This window comes from Vanellus vanellus (genome assembly GCF_965231255.1).
Source record: "Vanellus vanellus genome assembly, chromosome: 2".
Classification (NCBI taxonomy): domain Eukaryota; kingdom Metazoa; phylum Chordata; class Aves; order Charadriiformes; family Charadriidae; genus Vanellus; species Vanellus vanellus.
In genome coordinates, this window is record NC_138906.1 from 54,740,196 (window position 1) to 54,759,869 (window position 19,674).

Here is a 19,674-nt window from a genome sequence, read left to right on the forward strand (position 1 = left end):
AATAAACGAAAATAGTGATAAGGGACTCAAAAGTTGCCTGCTCTACCACTCAGATAGTTGCGTTGTTTGTTGGTTGTTTTTTTCCCTTCTGCAGCCAAACTGTTGGTTTAAACACCACCTGCTGGTAAAATATCACTGATAAATTTTGGGTCAGCCTCTTAAAGCTTATTTGTGAATTTTCCTAGGTTCCTATTAAATGGATGGCCTTGGAGTCAATTTTACACCGGATTTACACTCATCAAAGTGACGTCTGGAGTTATGGTGAGTCTAAAACCAATTATAATTATTGCAAACAGGTTGGAAAATTGCAGATTTACTAGTGACTCTACACAGCCCTTTTTTCTTCCTATTATGAGAAGACTGAGGGATTAATCATAAACAATGGGCCCAAACCACCTGTTCAACAAAGTAAAATTCCCATGAAATTGCATGCTAGTGAGGTATAAGATGTTTTGCAGAATACACTTTCAGATGCTGAGCCCCAGAAAGGGGCTGCAGGTAGGAGACTGGTCCGTTTGCTGAAGTTCTGCTGATGGTTTTCTTCAGCAACTTCACATGAAATATAACTGGACTGACAATAAAGCCACATATAGAGGTGGGGACTTATAACCACCGGCCAGGCTGTCAGTCAGTGTCAATCAGTATAACTCTGCAGTGGCCTAAAATGTTTGTGCTGTCCTGGTATTGAGAGGACAATGCTAAAAGGGAAGCAAAGTGATAATCACCTTAGAGAATTCGTTTTATATTTGGTATAGTTCGTAAGCCAGCTTCAAAGAAAAAGAGGCAGAAAGGAAACTTTTCAAAGCAACGTATTCCCAAAATTTCTACTCCGTGGGCTCTGATATTCCTGGAAAATATTTAATTCAGAAGGTCAGATCCTGTGTCCTTTTAGAAAAAGTACAGCCTCTGGTCCTCTTAATCCAGTTATGTGTCTTGGCATCCAAAATCTTGTTTTGTATCCTAAACTACCAGACAATCAAAACAGCTACATCACACAAGTACATGGTATGTCAGCAAACGACACTGAGGCAGCTGGTTTAGACATCTTTCGAAAACTGCTCTTGCTCGTCTCCAGAGAGATTGTTTTCAAACAAAAAGACAACTTCCATTTTTAAAACCGCTTGCTGGGTTGGAGTCAGGAGGTGGTAACCTGAATTTCCTTTCTCTGGGGCTGGGAAGTTTGTGGGATGTTCAACACTGAGATGCTAGCTGAGATTTTAAAAAAAAAAAAACCAACAAACAAACAAACTTAAAAAAATATAGGAAAGCAGGATGATTTCAACCTGTTTTATTAATTTGTCTCTCTTTAAAATCGCGGCAAAAAATGCTTATCCTGGGTGGGGCTCTGGCAACGCAGTGCCTCCAGGAAAGCCCTCTCTGCTCACCACCTCTCTGCGCCCAGGCCAAGCACCCCGGCTCGAGAAAGCCTCTCTCACTGTCTTCTCTTCCCTGCAGGTGTGACAGTTTGGGAGCTGATGACATTTGGGTCCAAGCCGTACGACGGGATCCCCGCCAGTGAAATCTCCTCTGTCTTGGAGAAGGGCGAGCGTTTGCCCCAGCCCCCCATCTGTACCATCGATGTCTACATGATCATGGTCAAATGTGAGTTCACATTTGGGGTAGTGGGTCGAATAAGTAGCACAATTGCCTTCGTTATGTCACGTTAGTATACACTGTGTTCTTGGTGATCTCAGAGGAATAGGGTTATGCGAAAAGAGAGGTGATACCAGAGTGTGTTTTCCCACACCTTGAACTAGGTGCTAGGAGCGCAGGAGCTGGTTTCATTAGTCACTAATTCAACCAACTAATGATTTTTTCACCATCCGCACCACTGACTAAGATTGTCAATTATTTTGAACTGATATTGTCAGGCAGCGTAAGTTAGCATAACACCACCCACTTTACTTGATACTCTGGTTTTGTACACCTAGAAAATAAAATTAACACTGCTTTCTCCTCCAGGCTTCCCCTTAGTTAGGTAATATGCCTCCCCCCGCAATCACATGCATGGATTATGTGCTCCTTTTACTACAGGAGCGCTGGGAACACAGGCACCACGATAATGGCAAGTCCACATGACGATCCAGAGTTCCTCATCCAATTTCTTCCTCATTTTTGGATGGCTCCTTTTCAGCGCACAGCTGCAGCAGTAAAGCAGCAGAAGATCTGGGGGTCTCTGAAGCACTTCTTGGCCATTTTTAGGGCACGTCAAAGGGCTTCTGAACCCCAAACACCTTTTCCATATATATCAGCTGCTAAAATGCCAGATTATTACCCATCTTCCCGTGCATCTCTAGGCCATTCCTGCTGCATCCCCGCTCGCTACTGTGAGGATGCTGATAAGCAGCCCACTAGGTGGCATTTAAGATCTTCTCACTGGAGCAAAATGTACCTGTTCCTGAAATAGGAGCCACGCTACCATGAACACCCCGTAGTGCAGCACTTTTGGGGAATCCTGGAGCACCCACACGTTGCTTTGTCAGGACAGGCACTGCACAGGGTGAGCCGGATCCTGTGCTCAGCAGGGCAAGCAGGAAATGGATCCAGATATGTGCACCTAGCGTGGAAGGTGCCCCGACCCAAAAGCAGCGTCCTAGAAACTCATCCTCAGAGATGCTGAACCCTACTGACACCTCAGCCCATTGCCTTTCCTCAGGGATAGCCCAGATGTAGGAAGGAGGCATTTTTCCAGGCACCTAATCAGATACCTGTTTCTTTTAAACCACCACCAGTGGAGTGTTCCCATCCCCTTTCATACCATTACACTGAGTTTAAATGCAAGAGCGTGAGGCTCGGGGGGGGTTGATCCTTCCTTCTGCCACAGGACTCAGTTGCACACCTGTCACTGCTCTGATCACCCCATGTTTGCAGGCTATGGTGCAGACCCTGTGGAAGCCGTAACTTTTTTTCTAAAGGAATCCAGGATTCCCAGTCATCTCTTTTATAAGCAGAGAGTATAAACTGAAACGTTAAAAGTTATTGCACAACAGTTATTTTCTTAAGAAACAGTACTTAAACATACGCAACTCAGAGATAAATTCAGAAATAGTAGATGCTACTTAGGCAATAGCAGCAAACTCCCAAATGCACCAGTCCATCTAAAAGCAAGATGGATTTCTTTAATTGGGAACGACTGCATTGGAAGAATTTAGCAGGAGATCATGTATCTAGCATGGCAAAAAATTACTGCCGTTGATGAGGTTTTGTCTAATGCAGATTTCAGATGACATATTATCACTTCATTTCTCCATTACTATGAATAGGCTGTTTCTTATGAGTTCCTCCAGGCTCACTAAGCTTGACCTTTATTATTTTTAATTTTAAACACAAGTGTGTCTACATCAGCTCATCTGTTAGTTGATAACAGAAAGTGTGGGTCTCCTAAGTAATATCACATGTTAAACCACCAGCATCTATATTCGAAATCTCTTCTAGCATTGATCCACATTAAGCTGTAGGACTTGTTTTTGATGAAGCCCGGTTACTAATTACATACAGCTTAGTTACAGTTAATCTTTCAAAATGTCCCCAGTGAGGATGTTTTGAATTTTAGGAGACATCTGGTACAAAGGGTAGAAAAATACAAGTGTAGCTTCTGCTTTAGGCTTCCCAGGATTTCACGAAGCAGTGCAGTGAGGACGGTCAAATCACTGTACATCTGCAGGGGCTCCCTGAAGTTAGCTTGATTCCCCATCTTCAAGGCCTTTTTCAAAACAGCCTAATTTGGACTGATCCAGGCTGGCCACCCACTTGCTATCCTCAGGCCCAGTGCCTTATTATCACTTGAGTGGGACCTGTCTGCCCACACGGAGACAGGCCAGAAGGAGAGGAGACGGGCTTAACCTGGAGCTTTTCCAGCCTCAGGGTTTTATTACCTCCTTCATTCTTCCAAAAACTTCCAAGAAGTGCACTTTAAACGCTGAAATTCACAGCAGTGGCTGGTGAATGAACTTTTTATGGTGGTCCCTTATAGGTAACTCCTTTCTTTGTTCCACACGTGGCACTGCTCTTTTTGCTGTTGCATTTTATTTTAATCTCTTGTGTTTGATCCCCAAAGCAACTTTATTTGTGCATTGCTTTTCCTGTCGTCCCTTCAGGCTGGATGATTGATGCAGACAGCCGTCCCAAGTTTCGTGAACTGATAGCGGAGTTCTCAAAAATGGCCCGTGACCCTCCACGCTATCTCGTTATACAGGTACTAAACCCAACGGTAGGAAGATGTCTGACGGGCATTTAATATGGGGCCCAAAATGATAAGTTGTGCATATGAAAACATATAATATGGATAATTTAAGGTCAGATTTATCATTGCTTTCCAGGTCTTAACGCATTCAGCTAGAACCACAAACAGAATTTCAAGACCAGTCACTGTTTTCTTAGTACTGGTCCCAGTCTAGGACCAGTAACAGTCCATACTGCAGTCCTGAGAGGAGAACAGAGTTTGATCCTCTTCAAAACACAGATATTTTACTGCAGCAGGGACAAAGACTGCCTAAACTCTAGGTAAATTTGGTTAAACGCACAGATCAAGATTTTACATCTTGGATGTCTCACTAAATTTACTTTGTGTCTCAGAGAAGAGGATAATGAGGGTTTGAAGGGAGTTTGCGGGTCCTCTCTCACTCCAACTTGTCTCACAGGGAGACGATAGGATGCACCTGCCCAGCCCTACGGACTCCAAGTTTTACCGCACCCTGATGGAGGAGGAGGACATGGAAGATATAGTGGACGCGGATGAGTATCTCGTGCCACATCAGGGCTTTTTCAACAGCCCTTCAACATCCCGCACTCCTCTCTTGAGTTCATTGGTAGGAAACTTTTCCTCCGTTGAAACACGACAAGCAATTTTAAGAGTGATCCGCTTCTCATAATGTCTGTATTTTCTCTCTCTCTCTTTTTAAGAGTGCTACTAGCAACAGCTCTGCTACAACCTGCATTGACAGGAACGGGGTAAGTGGGATGATCTTTAAAAAAGGAGCAATTTCTCCCATGTGGATTAACTTCTACAAAACAGTCCCTTTAATATTGATTTTCTCTGCTTCCAACCTAGCAGGGGCACCCTGTGAGGGAAGACAGCTTTGTCCAGAGGTATAGCTCGGACCCAACGGGTGCTTTCTTGGAGGACAGCATAGACGACGGCTTCCTGCCGGCCCCGGGTGAGTACCTCTCCCCTGTTTCCATCCCACGGCCATTCATTCACAAGTTGTTTGGTTGTGAATATAATCATTGTCCTTCCTTTTCCGTAGAAAGGAAGCAATCCAAATGCTTCCTACCTTTTTTGCTCAGTAAAAGGGAGTGGAAACGTGTACACATATCCCTTTCCTAGACTTTTTCTGGCTGCTTCTGGCTGCCTCTCATTTTGGTTCCTTCATGAGCCAGGTTCCTCATGTTTGCCATGTGTGCCATCTGGCCGGGGAGTTTGCATGTGCGATTATGCATTTAAAGCTTTCTACCACCCCTGCACTTGGGAAAATAGCCTCTAAAAAAAACACGTTTCACCCCTTAAACCATTTCAGCAATATAAACAGCTTTCTGGCAGTTTCGCTGCTTTCAGATGTTGATACACAGAAGGCGGCTGACGGTTTCACGTGGACTTACAGCGTAGGCGGTCCAAGAGCGAGCCAGCGAGCACCAAGGGAGCTGGTGTTGGGTTATGCATTCGTGATGCTTTGTGTCCTTAAAAAAAACCAACCAACCCTTCCAAGAATATGCCACAGCTAAAAAGGGTGAAAGACCCTGCAAGGGATGGCATTGAAGTGAAGTGTGGTGTCTGTTACTGCCAGTCCTGTATTTTCTAGGCATTTTCCTCATCTCTAACCATTTTTCTAGGGAAACAGCTTCTGGCAGCTAAGCTCCCAGACTACAATTTCAGAACACTATCTGGGACATAGCCACCCACACATCACTAAAATCAGCAGCAGCGCTCTCGCTGTCTCGTGGTCTGAGCCATCTATCTGCTGCTTTGCAAACCGCATTCCTGAAGGTGAGCTTCAGGACAGTGTGTTTGGTGCCACGGCATGGCAGTCCCTGCCTTTGGCTCTCTTCCGCTCCAGGAAGTTCAGTGAGATGCTGTGCACGAAGAGCAAGTGGCAGCTGGGTTGAAACTACACCTTGAGTGATGCAAATGGCTGCATTAGTTATGTGTCTTCGTTTTCATTCCTTCTTACTTTTATTTTCTTTTTACTCCAGAGTACGTAAACCAGTTGGTGCCCAAGAAAGCATCTGCCTCAGCAGTCCAGAATCCAATCTACAACAACTTCTCTCTCACAGCAAACTCAAAGGTCCCCACGGACTCCAGCTACCAGAATTCACACAGCACAGCTGTGGACAACCCCGAGTATCTCAACACCAACCAGTCTCCACTGGCCAAGACAGTCTTTGAGAGCTCTCCTTACTGGATCCAGGCGGGCAACCACCAAATAAATCTGGACAATCCTGACTACCAGCAGGACTTCTTACCGAAGGAAACCAAATCTAACGGTATCTTGAAAGTTCCCGCAGCAGAGAACCCAGAGTACTTGAGGGTAGCAGCGCCAAAAAGTGAATACATTGAAGCCTCGGCATGACCATGGAGAACTTCTTCTTGCAGCGAGGCAAGCCAGACTCTCGGTGAACCACCTGGCTGCTGCAAGGACGGACTCTTCGTCAGAGTGAACAGCGACCGCAATGCATCAGTCAGCACACCTTTTCTTTTCAGCATGGGGGCTGAAACTGCAAAGCCTATCTGATGGTAGTTTGGGTCTTTTCTTGCCCATTTCCACGTAATAACTGAGGCCAGTGGCCTGCACTCAGATGCGTGTTGGGATGGAGCGGGATCTTCCTGGACAGAAGAAATACAGATGCATTCCTTTCATTCTCAAATGGTAGCATGGTAAGAAGCCACTCTGGGATGAACTTGAGAACTGTACATGAACACATTGTACAGTCAAATTCCTTTCTACAGTCTGTATTTTTATAAATGTCTCTAACAGAATTTTTGGATCTTTCACAAGATCAGATGCTTGTACTGCTGGTCTGCTATGTGGTGCTCAGATCACCAGCAGAAAAGGAAGAACAATGTTATTACATAGTTTTCCAAAACTCCTGGAACAGAAAAAGTTATGCCAAAACACCGAATTTTTACACATTGGCTCCATACACTACTTCTTGGCACAAAGAGAAGTGCATCTGGGGGACGTATGGGAGATTCTGCCCAGGGCGGTACGGAGTGGATCGCTCTGGGGAAAACCAGCACAAGGAGCAAAATGGCACAACGCATCACCTTCTGACCACTACTGCTAAAAACTGACAGGAGGAACTCACCTCAAAGTCACATGTACATTGATTTTATAGTGCTCACTAGTTTGTTTTCTGATGGTCAAATGCAAGACTTTCTTTTCCTGATCCCTTATGCAGCTGTCAAGTTGTCAAAATTGCCTTTCTTCTTCAACAAAACTGTTAAAGATGTTGCTGTAACTGAAAAATGAAGTGTCAAATAATGTTTAACAGACTTTAATTAAATGTCAAGGAAATGCAAATGGTGGCAAATTGGAGCATTCACGAGACAGACTGGAAGAACTATACTAAATTAAACTTGACTAGGGCAAGAGAGCACAGGTAGCTCTAGCCAAGCACTTTTATTTTCCTTCTTAAAGGGGCTCAGAGCAGAAATCATTTTCCCTTATACATTTGGCAAAGGAAAGGGATATATCAGTGTTATGCTTTACTCACTTCAAGGCAGAATACTGCTGTACCACCCAGCTGTACCATGCTGGGGCAGATCCTGGGGCTGGTTGCCTGTCCCTTTGGGGTTATATATCCTGGCAATGCAGGAGGGGCAGTGAGAATGAATTAAGGAAAGGAAGACTAATCTGGAGTGATGAAAAATATTATCTTCCTCTTCTGAAACACAGGGCTGCCTACTGCTTCTTTAAAATACCCAGCATCATCTTCTGTTATCAGTGTGCAATAGGCAGACTAGGCAAGGCTGAGATTTTAGCTTCATAGTATAAATCAATTGCAGCAGCAAAAGCAGCTCCTCTTGCCAGGGGCCCGTGATACAGAACGTCAGATTCTTCCATCATTAACATTTCTTATCAATGTAGGAGGAGTAAAATGCCTGAAGTGTGAATTTAGTCAGTAATTTAGACGCATCCCACGAGCAGCTTGGCAGTGCTATTTTGATCAAACCACTAGATCAGAAAGCAAGTGCACATTTGGTGATTTTGGTACAAAGATCCCTAAGTAGTTGATTGTTGGGAACTTGCTGGAGGTAACGTAAGCAGCTGAGTTGCAGAGGATATGCGGTCTATATTAAGTAGCAAGAAATAGTCAAATTTATGCCGCCACTGTGGTTTGGATATATCAGTATGCGTTTCAGTTTAAGTATTGCATCTGGAGTCCAGGATCAAGCAGCAAATCCTCAGAACATTTTTTTACAGATTTATTGAGGAATGAAGGAGAAGAACAGTCATGTGAAATGACCCCTTTTATAAGTAACACAGTGTAAAATGCATTAGCAGCTTGTGTGTGTGCTGCAGCTCATCGGCCACCCTGCAGTCGAGGGTAGAGCAGTATATTGGGTCAAAATCCAAAGATTGTCCTGTTTGGTACATCTGTGTCACCATGACCAAGTCCTAGGCACAGCGGGTATGGAGGATGCAACATTTGACTTTGATTATTACTGGCTTGTATTTAAAACACTAACCAAAATTCAGTTCCCACGTCCAATTAGTGGCAGATTTCTCCTTGCATTCCTGAGAGCAGATTTGTTGTGTTGCTCTCACAAGCGTGCAACATGTACGCACAGGCAGCGCTGCTTTTCTCCACCCACCACCCCGGGAGGAATGTACATAAACCCAAAAAAAGATCTTGACAGAAATCACAGATAATTTCCAATTTGCTAAATCTGTTATGTCTCCAAGCAGAACACTAGAAAATCACACAGTGCACGTTCTCCTGCCGAATCTTTCTGACGCTATTGCACAAAAGAATTTATTGATGTTTTGTTTTAATCTGTTAGCTAAAAGAAGCCACTAAGAAGTAGCAATATGTATCACCAGCATTATGTAGCATGAAAACTATTTAATAGAGGTTAATATGCTTGCCCATAACAATTTAGGAGGGATTCAGTAGCGACTCATTGCTGGAAACAGGGACGTTCATCTGAAAATTAAGCAATATAAGTTTGAAAGAGGCTCACTTTTTTAATGTTTTGGTTTTGATGAGAAAAGTAGAAAGAGGGGGTAGGACCACAAAGTCTCAATACAAATGTACAGATTCCATATTGGTGGGATTAGCTGTAATGTAAAGTAGTTTTGGTAAACAGGCATCCCGTAAGCCGTGATTTGTAAATTGGCAGCTCAGAATAGCCAGCAAGAAGTAAAAACTGGGCAGTGTGCTGTAGTCCGTGGGCAGCGCCTGCAGGGGCAGATACGGCGGCAGTGGGAGCGGACGGGGCCACGCAGCTGCATGGCTGTCGCCAGAGCCACGGGTGCTACGTGGGGTGATGCTCGTAGGGTAACAGACATTAGCAACGTACCACTTGATTTCCACTGAGGCGAAAAAAAAATTAATAAAAATCAATAAGCAGCTGAAATGGTCCGGTTTTCCCACTGCAGCTCACTGCCCACGTAACAGCAAGGAGCCCCGTGCAGATCATAGGCGCTCATAAAGGCGAACACAATTAGGCAGCATTTCATGGGACCTTGCTGATGCAGGGTTGCATGGAGTTTAGGACACTGAATGGGACATGGGAAGTTGGGGTTTTTTTACAAATATTAGGAAAAAAAAAAGCAGTGCAGCTTGAGAGCTTACATAAATCAGCATCCAAAAATAACTTGAAAGTTCTGCTGTCTCTCAGGAGGTGTGAGTAGAAAATGCTGATTTTTAAAATACGACTGGATAGGGAAATGTAGCAGACCACAGCCACTTTTAAAGGCTAACAGAGTCTTACTAATCGAGAAAATAAAAATTTCCCTTTTTACTATCTTTCTCATGGAAAGCAAAATAAAACCACTCACAAGTTAGTGCTTAGCGTCTCTTAATCATAAAGCAGCAGTTAATATGGAACTGCTTTTGCAATAATAATAATTTAAGACTTTTAATAAGTGCTAAGTATATGAAAATATAAGTTAAGTCAAGAGTCTTCATCTTACTTTGATTTTTTCCAGTGATCTGTATACTGTGTCACCGCACTTGACTCCATTTGGGCCTCGGGTTGTTTTCTTCTGCTGCAAAGGGAGTTGGCTTGGGAAATTTCCTTCATGTTGCAATTGGTCTTCATCAGGTAAATTCATCCGAGAAGATGGGGGCTTGCTTTCATTTCCAGTTGGCAGGTGACAGTGCAGTGAGTTTTGGTGGCTTCTGGAACGCCTCAGGGTGATGCCCTGTCCCACCAGCGTCACCATCAGGTGGCCACGTGAAGCCCCGGCATTAGAAAGTACAGTCCTGTGGTTTATTTGAAAGGAAGGGGCTTGTGTAGGGAGAGTAATGCCAGGGAAGGGGCACAGCCGGCCAATCCATACCTGAGACAGCTGCCGCATTTGCCCCGGGACATCACTGAGGCCACTGACTGTTCTTGCAGGTACAGGTGGGAGTAGGCACATGGCTCTTGTCCCTGCTACCAGCTTGAAGCAAAGCCCTCCATAGAGATTACTTGTTGGAAGACCAGTGTACTACAGGGTGAATCTCTTCTCTTCCCTGGAAGATGCAGCTAGGGCTGTAATAACGTCACTGGACCCCAGCCAGTTTAAGGTGCATCACAAGGTGCCTGGGGTGTCCTCGGTCTGTCTGGGTGTGCTCCAGGGTGCCAAGGAGAAACTTTGCATTTCCAGACAAGCACTCATTTTTCAGATTCAGAGTTCAACGTCCTCTTTTAGTACGAAGCTGCCTCTCCAAATGAGCAGTTGTGGTACTCTGGCTTTTGTTTTCCCCTGCATTTCTCTGTGAGAAAACAACTGAATCAGTACAAAGTATGAAAATGTACCTGTGTCCTCCCTCCTGATGGAAACTGTATGTATACTCGTGAAATGTCAAACTCTGTGTATAACACTTAGCAAGAATGCTTTGTAATGTTTTATCACCACTGGTTCAAATTTTTGTATTGGGATCCCATTTTCTAGCTTTCTTTTTGTAAGTGTTCTCTCTTTGTTCTGACATACGACTTTTAAGGAGCCTTTTTAAAATAATAAAAAAAATAATAGAAAAAAAATTGTACAAAAAAAACAAACATGACACCTTCAAGTAGCTTGTCAAATGGGCTGCATTAGGACCAAAGATTTAATGTCTTGTTTTCTTGCTTTAAAGGAATAGGGTATTGATCACCACTTCCACAGCCTCTCATTACAGGGAAAAGCTACAGATCTCCGCTCTTCACTGGGGCTGGGCCAGACCTCCACTGAGCCAGGAGGGCTTGGCAGGAGGGTGAGGCCTGTCAGTAGAAAACCAAACCAAATATCAGGACCAGGTATCACTTCAGGGCCAGATCTACAACCTCTACTCCATTTCGATTCATTTTCTACTGAACACAACAGCTAAACAGGGTCACAGTCAAGAAAAAAAGAAACCAATACATGATGTTTTGGCTCAGTATCAGGAAAAAATACAATGATGTGAAGATGAGACACGATGAGATAACTGCTTTTTGTGTGAGGAAGTGTGTAGGCAGGCAGTTAGTCTTTAAACCGATAACACTTTGGGTTATGTATTACTTTAATTATGCGGGGGAGTGGAAATCACAGCGCTTCCATGATAGGCTTTATTTTCTGCCACGCATCCTGCCTCTGTTCGACATTGTGTGTTTTGGCAGATCACCTGTATTACCGTGGCTGTGTGAGAATTGCAGGTAGGTCAGAGGTACAGCATGCAACCCCTCCTTCTTACACGTGGGAGAGAAGAGTATGGCGATAGTAGGCTGTCCCACAGCAGTGAGGCAAACCCTCAGTAGCATCCAAGCAAAGGGTTTCTCGAGGAAAAAAATTGGTAACTGGAGACCCAGCTGGCAAAAGACAAGCCACTTCTTGCCCCACTGACGTCAGCAGGCAAAATGCCTTCAGCCAAGGTTCAGGGCTGGTGCTCCACCAACTTTACACTTGTCCTCTTAGGTGGTGCAGATGGGGCTGTCTGGATGCACAACAGCACGCGGGCTTTGTGGTCTCTCTGTACCTCTCTCCTTGAAGTAATGGGTTTTTCTGATTAACAAGGTGAAAACCAGAAATCAAACCCGCAGCTAAGAGCTGGACCGGTTGGAGGTTTTGTTCCTATGTAGCTGATACGGTACATCGTTTCTAGTCGTGCTGGAATTTATCCAGACCCTTCTCCTTACCTCTCACAAGCTAGCTGAAGAGTATGCATTTGCAACCACCATCAATAATATCCTCATATTTTACAAAAGGGAATAAGTGAAGTAGTTGTCCGCAATGGCAGGAGGCTTGGCTCACATACCTAGGTTGCTTTTTTAATCCTCCATTCCTAATATTGTTCCCCTTGAAATTAATGGGATGTTTAACTTGATTACACCGAAAGTATAAAACAAGGCTAATGTTGAGTGATTTTTGAAAATCCCTCGCAATAATCAGAGATCCTATGGATCCATTGCCCATTTTAGGCCACTTTGTATCGATGCAATCAACCGAGTATAAGGTATAATGTCTTGGTTTTAATAAACTGTCAAGCAATATATTCATAGATACAGACGGTACCCTCACAGCATTGTAAAGTTACTCAGCTATGAAAGCACTATTTGTACAATAAGAAATTCTTGACTTTTATATGGTTTAATGGTTTATACTGTTGATCAAAGATTGTTTGTATATTGAGCGACAAAAATGAGGTGTATATTATTCTTTTTAATTGTTTTTAATTTTTGGAGAACTTTTATTGTAATATACTGTTTTATTTGGGGGGAAGAAAAATCAGTGGCTAGCTTGTACAGTTTGTAGCCAGAGAAGAACTCACATTATGAGTTCTTTATCGATAGACTTAGATATTTTTTTTTGGTAAAAAGTTGTCACCTTGGGGATTTATCCAGAGCTTAGTGAAGCTAATAATGGGACCCGTTCCTCTCGCCAAGACTCTTTGGCTCTCTGCATGCACAGTGCTGGAGTTTCAAAATGTGAGCAATAATACAGCTAACGCTTGTGACCATTGGAAGTGCAATATGAAAGCCCAGGTGCTGCTTATCAGGGCGCTAATAAAAGCTGCTCTTTCAAAACGCGTGGCAGGTTCTCACTTAACTTTTACGGCGAAAGCAGAAGCCCAGTCAAAGCAATCCCTCAAAAGCTCATCCGTGTGTCATTTGGCAGATGAAGCCATTTCCAAATTGCATAGCTATGAGCTGTGCAACAGCAACGCAGGACTCACGCGTAAGGAAAGGCAAAATAACGTCTTGACCAGAGTCACGCTGGTGACTTAAGCTGTTGTACTGCACTAGGCAGAAAGAGGAATTCTGTTAGCAAAGCCAGTCAATGAAGCCCTGGCGTCCTCTGAGTGTTGGTGTTTAAGTATCCAACTGGTGGAACATGTAGCAGACAAAGATTGAAGGAATTACAGGGTCCTCAACACAACAGAGCAAAATACACTGGGTTGACAAGACAGTAAAGCAGAGAGGAGCTGGAACTGTCAGTACACATTCAGCCTGGATAAGTTCTCGGTATCAGGATTAGTAAATTAAATAATTTTTGTCTTTATAGATGAACTTTGTACACAGAAAAAAAAAGCCACTACCGCACCTTTCTCGTTTTCAACTTTCCATCCAGTCCCTTCCAATACGTAGGCTGCATGTTTTACCAGCTCAACTTATTTTATGCAGAAATGACGTAGTCTTAATCTTCATATTACCGGTTCTCAGAAATGTCTAATGCGTATTAATGCATGATATTTTTATTTTAATAAAAGTAATTAAATAAATCTTTGCTCTTTTGGCACGTGATTTTTTTCTCCCCTCTTTGGTGATCAGCTGGCTTGGGAAGATTCTATATGTTAGTATTAATATAGAGAAGGAAACTGAAATATATGTTGTACATCCATACGGTTCCTCTGTGAAGATCAGAGAACAATTTATAGACTCAAAAGTCTTTATCAGACGGGAAGCTGCTGTCCTCCGTATTTCACAGGTAGAAACAGAGACAGAGAAATGCCTCAGTATTTACCCCAATGAGGTGGGGATCCTCATCAGTATGGGGATAAATCCCACTGCCAAAGCACCAAAAGAGAGGAACTTAAAATGAAGAATGGTGTAGTTACAGAATAGCACGGGTATTTGGGAAGGATGAGCATTCAGAAATTCCACTCAGCTCAGTGCTGCCAACATCAAATAAACATAAAAAGTGACAAAGGGTGCAAGAGGAGAGGACAGCTGAAGAAACACAGCTGCAGTTTAACCCCCTCTATCTGCCTGCACAGGATATGGTAGGCTAAGACAAGATAAAGAAAAATGCTATTTAAAGATAGGAGAGGAACAGAAGCCTCTTCCACATGCTCCATCATTATCGGCAGTAGCACAAAGCAAGCCTCACTCTTCGGCGCTCCTGAGCTCAACCCGGGAAAGCAACAAAGCCAGCCTCTAGGGAACTAATCTGAATGCCTGATAATTACGTCAGGTCACCTAAGACATTTCCAAGGTGGCCAATAAGAGAACCTACATGCTTTAAAGGGGCGCAGAGCCACAGTCAGACCATCCTACCATAGCACCTGGGACAGACCTACATGCCTACTACAGCACTGAACGTGGAAGGGCTCCACCATTGCTCTTCGGGGCAGTCACATTTCAGTAGGAACTGGTCACAGATGGCCTTGATTGTTCCTCTCCTGAGGCTGCCAACTGGGGCACCACTGCTGCAGCAGCATTTGACAAGGGGTGTTTGCAGCAGGTGTGAGTCTGGCAAGAAAGAGGTTCCGTGCAATTACCAAAGGCAAGTGCTGGGAACTGCAGAGAAGGTGACTCAGCCTCCTTAAAGTTGCATTATGTTTGCTGGCAGAGACAGGCTCAGCTCCCAGGTCAGTGCCCACCTGAGTCAGACCCATGGCAGACCCCTAGGAGGGGTGTCACTGATACAGCAGGTGCCAAAGGACATGTCCTGCTTAGGGTGCTCAGTAGGGTGGCTGGTCTTCTTCCTCACATCCCTGCCTGCAGACTGAGGTGGTCTGCTTGGAGCCCACCCGTAAGTATATATGGGGGAGTAAACCCCCAGTCCTACAATGTGGATTATTGTTGCTGTTTTGTTGAGAGAGGAGCTGGAATTACAGATCAGGTGGTGCTTTAAATTGTTTGTTGGGAATTGAAATCTCCCTAATAAGCACCATCTGTGTGAAGTTCAACACCAGAGCTCTCATTGCAGAAAGCCTTTCACTTTAAAACCTGTTGTCTTTCTCAAGAGAGTGGAAGGAATGTTATTTAATGCATGTGTTAACCTCAGAGACTGCTGCCTTCAGTGAGTTACAGCTCCGTGAAACTGAACTAACTCAGAAATAGCGCAGTAAGTGTTGTCTTCATCTAGTATCATATGGGCTGGTTTGCACTTCTTTTTTTCCTTTGGGGGGGGGGGGGGGCACAGACTTATGGATTGCACTAGATTTCACTGGACACTCTCAGATAGGAGTGACGATGATACAAGAGATGGTCATTCTTACCTCACAGCTTTTATTTAGCAGTATTTGTCCTGGCACTCATTTAACAAGCCTAAGTGCAGCTAACTAGGGTCACAGCTGGTTGTATAGGTTTCCATCTAGCTCTTGGAGCTTGTTAAATCATCAAAAGCAGCTGACCCGTGTGTGAGTTTAATGTTCGTGGATAAGAAATACAGCAACATATGACCTTTACCACTGCCTGTGGAGACCAAGCCATGCTAGGTCAAACCAAGCTGGGCTGGGCATAAACGTGGTTAGGATGCACCTCTAGCACAACACAGTGGTGAGGTCCTCCAAGCACGGCGCTCTCCCCTGTGGACAGACCTGCCGTGGGGCAATGGTAGAAAGCACGTGCAGCTATTTGGGCTTCCAAAGGGAAGCCAAGCTTGCAAAGTCTGCCTGGCTTCTGGTGCCTGTACCTTTGGCTTAGCACTTAATGCCCAGCCAAGAGGACTTCTACCATTACCCCGGCTTCTGAGAACAGCAGAAGGAAAGCTAATAGTGCCCTCTCTTGGAAGAGAAAGAAACTTTGACCACAACATACACAGCTTTAAAATAGGTCTCCCAGGAAACAGAGCAGAAAAAATGAGCTTGCATAGGCGATTTATTTTCCAGTCCATTTGGAGTACAGGTTCATGGTACATTTAATCCAACCTAAGTACGGGCTGCTGCTGGAAAGGGTCACCGCGCTGATCCGATGGAAAATTAATCCTTCTCTTTGGCGGTTTAGTTTCAGTAGGCTTGCACTGCAATTGCATACACGATAGAGCTGAAGTCTGACATGGCAACGAGCATCTGAAGGACATGACTGTACCCCTTGGCGGCAAGCGTACAAGTGACAAGGTCATAACAAGTGTGACATCCTGCCCTCAGAAGCTCTTGTGCATGTTACTGTGAAGCAGTCCATTTCCCTAATGCTCAGTCATTGGGTTTCTTCATGTCTTGCAAGAAAAGCAGTATTCTGCAATGATGCTGTGAAAAGTCTTAAAATAATGCAAATAGGCTGTGTCAGGACAAAGAGATTTAGGTTCATTTTTGGTTTGTGATCATTAAACTGTTGGTGTCTTTGTCCAGCCAAAAGTAGTCTTTGTCCAGCCTTTCTGTTTCATATGAGGACGCTCTAGCGTAGATTTATCCCATTGCAGAAATAAAAAAGGTTATTTTCAGTGAAAGGTGGTTTTAGAAAAGCCGTAGTCTTGCCTAATGCAAATAATGCCTCGCTATGCTTTTAAAAATTAGTATATTGGCCCCTGGGACTTGCTAATGCAAAATTATTTCTACTACTTGTTTTATTGGTTCAGCATCCAGTGGAGATCCACCTGAAAAATTGGACCTCCGTATGTTTTGCTGTGAATAATGATGCTGGAATAGACTTGTAAACAGGTGAGGCTCTGAATCGTTCTTGGGTTTTGGGTGCTAAACCAACAAACCTAACTTACATCAGAAATCAGTTGTGTAGGTGGACAAAAGTAACAAAATGCCTGTGAGCCGAAAAGTGAGATCTTTTGGGAGCTTAGCTTTCTTTTATATTCACAGAGGGCAACAGGCAGGCCTCCAAGGCACATCTCCATAAGTAGCATATAACATTTCAAGAGCACACGCGGATGCCTTCCTCCTGAAAGCCAGGCTGCTTTCTCCCCAGTTTCATATCAAAGCAAATCCACGCTGATACCCCTGCCAAGGAAGTCTTGTACACCAAAAGGGCGTTCCCCCGCCACAGGGTAGGCAGCAGCAAGGTACACCTTCATAGTTACTTGATGGTGATGCTAACTCCAACAGGCGCTTAAAACCAACACAAAAAAAAGCAGGCAGGCACCAGGCAGTTCCTGGGAGAAACAGTGATCTATACATGATTAAACAAAATACAATTAGGCACTAGTTATTAGAGGTAGCACTGATCCCAAATTCATCTTTGTAAGCATCCTTGTTGGAGTGCTAATTGCATTGGCTTTTCTAATGCTTCCCTTCAACAGAAGCTGGTTCAAACCAATAGGTCATTTCTCCCAGGAGGATAACACTCACTGGGAAGCTTAAAATCATTATCTAGCCAGACATGAGCCCATTGAAATGCTGGTAGCTGGGCCAGCCCGGAAGATTTCCACCAGTCGGGTTTGCCGAGGGAAGCTGGTGGAAGGAGACAGGAGGGCGGAGGTGGCACATTCAGACTACCCAAAGTAATCCTGGAGAGACCTCCATGGTGGCCCCGGCTGCTTCATGGCATGTGACACAAATGTAGCCTCACAAGGATGCCTGGGAGGTAGGAAAGCATGTTGCACATAGGTAGGGAAGTGAGAAAAAGAGGCCGGCGTCGGATGGCCTGAGGGGAGGGAGCAAATAGGTGTTGGTGAAGCTTCTCAAGGGCTATCAGGATGGGAGAATGCCATCTTTCTTAAGGACAGAAAGAAAACTTGGAGGACGGATGAGCTAAGGAAAGACATGTCAGAGGCTCGTTGTCTGGCTTGGGAGAACTGGCATTTTCTTTAGAATAAATATGCATCAAAATTTGGTGACTGTCGGGTGACCAAACACACACATGCACACACAGAGCATTTTATTTCCAAAGTTATTAACTGAACCCCTTTATGCATATTGTTATTTTGTTTTGTGACAAAGGTTTGAGCCCTCTGTAGATGTTTTAGACAGGATTAGGTAGATTTGCACTTTGGATAGTCTTTTGGACTTGTTTTCTTTAGTGGAAGAGGACATAGCAAGTGGCCTTTTGGGCAGCGCCTGTAGGTTCTGCCTGGAAGTGGGGAGGAGAAGAATGGGCTGTAGGAAGAGACAGTTTGAAGGAAGTACTTATAGAAGTCAATTTTTGAGGCCATGTTTAAAACTTCAGCTCCTTTAACGAAGGGACAGTGCAACTTCACAAGCTTTAGCGCTGTCGCTGAAGTGCATACAAGCTGCAGATTGTTTTCTGTGCTGCATGTTATTAAAAACAATGTTTCTTAGGTACTCAGCTCAGTTAGGTCCCTTTGAAACCTACCTGTTAGATTTTGCATGGAAAAGACGACCCCGGTACCAAGCATGACTTCTACAAAGAGATGTTGGGTATGAGGTCTTCTGGTTTAACCTTTCCACGCAAAGAGGTTTGCTCAGCAGGAAGAACAGGGCAGGGGCATGGATATACTCTCTTGCAGGATGCAATTTCCTATTTTGCAAGGCTGTCAGCTGCTTACATAGAGAAAGTATTACTTCAAGGTGTGTTTCATGGGCTCACAGATGACATTTCATCCTGAATGCCGGGTTGCTGAGTATTAAGATTATCATTCAAAATGATTGCTCAGAAAACTTTCTTGGGTGAAAGACTCTGATAACATCTATTTCGAACTAATTTAATGACCACAACTTAAATTTATGCTTTCTTATGCAAAGAAACAAAAAATAAATTACCCAGAGACTGTGGGGAAATATAAATAGGTTCATTATAAACTGAATTACCCCGAGAGCATGGATGACCTCTTTCTCACACACTTTCCTTGAGCACCTACTTTTAGCCGCTGGAAGCAGAAAGATATTTTGCTATATAGACCTTTGGTCTGATGACACCTAGCCAGAATTTTAATAATACTGATTTAATAAAACTAGAGGGCAAGCCTGGTTCCAGCCACCCTTGAAACACTTTTGGCAGTTCACTGCCACTCACCAAGCAGAAGAGCTATTCCCTGGTGCTGGGGCTGCTTCAGCCCTCCAGTGAGTATAAAGCGATGGGGTCCAATTGGAGCCCTGCTGATTTACACCCACTGAGCCAGCAGTGCTTTACATCAGTTTACGAATTTACGTCTTGTCCTCTGTTACACTGACTGTGATTTTTGCTTTGAAATATGTAATAGGGACACTCTTCATATTGAAAACATAAATACATAGAGAGCGACTGCTTACCCATAGGTGGTGAGAAATTAGTGCTCGAAAAACCTGCAATGATAATTTACAACATAATTTCAAGAAAAAGAGGGACAATTATTTATGTCATATAAATGCCTTCCCTCCAACATCCTATTACTCTACAATAAATATTTTAACACAGGTTGGGCTGAAGAGGCTTCTTGGCTGTGAATTTGCTCTTTG

General features: G+C 44.0%; 1 protein-coding gene across 1 annotated transcript in view; it reads left to right on the top strand.

Annotated features, from left to right (window-relative positions):
• Positions 1-6,566, top strand: part of EGFR (epidermal growth factor receptor) — a gene marked incomplete at its 3' end in the record, with an annotated part of 160,099 nt that extends 153,533 nt beyond the window's left edge. The window contains exons 22-28 of the mRNA XM_082479617.1: positions 186-261; positions 1,456-1,602; positions 4,098-4,195; positions 4,641-4,808; positions 4,903-4,950; positions 5,051-5,156; positions 6,190-6,566. Of these exons, the coding sequence (XP_082335743.1) occupies positions 186-261; positions 1,456-1,602; positions 4,098-4,195; positions 4,641-4,808; positions 4,903-4,950; positions 5,051-5,156; positions 6,190-6,566 (1,020 nt within the window). The remainder of the gene's footprint in view (positions 1-185; positions 262-1,455; positions 1,603-4,097; positions 4,196-4,640; positions 4,809-4,902; positions 4,951-5,050; positions 5,157-6,189) is intronic.
• Between the last annotated feature and the right edge of the window lie 13,108 nt (positions 6,567-19,674).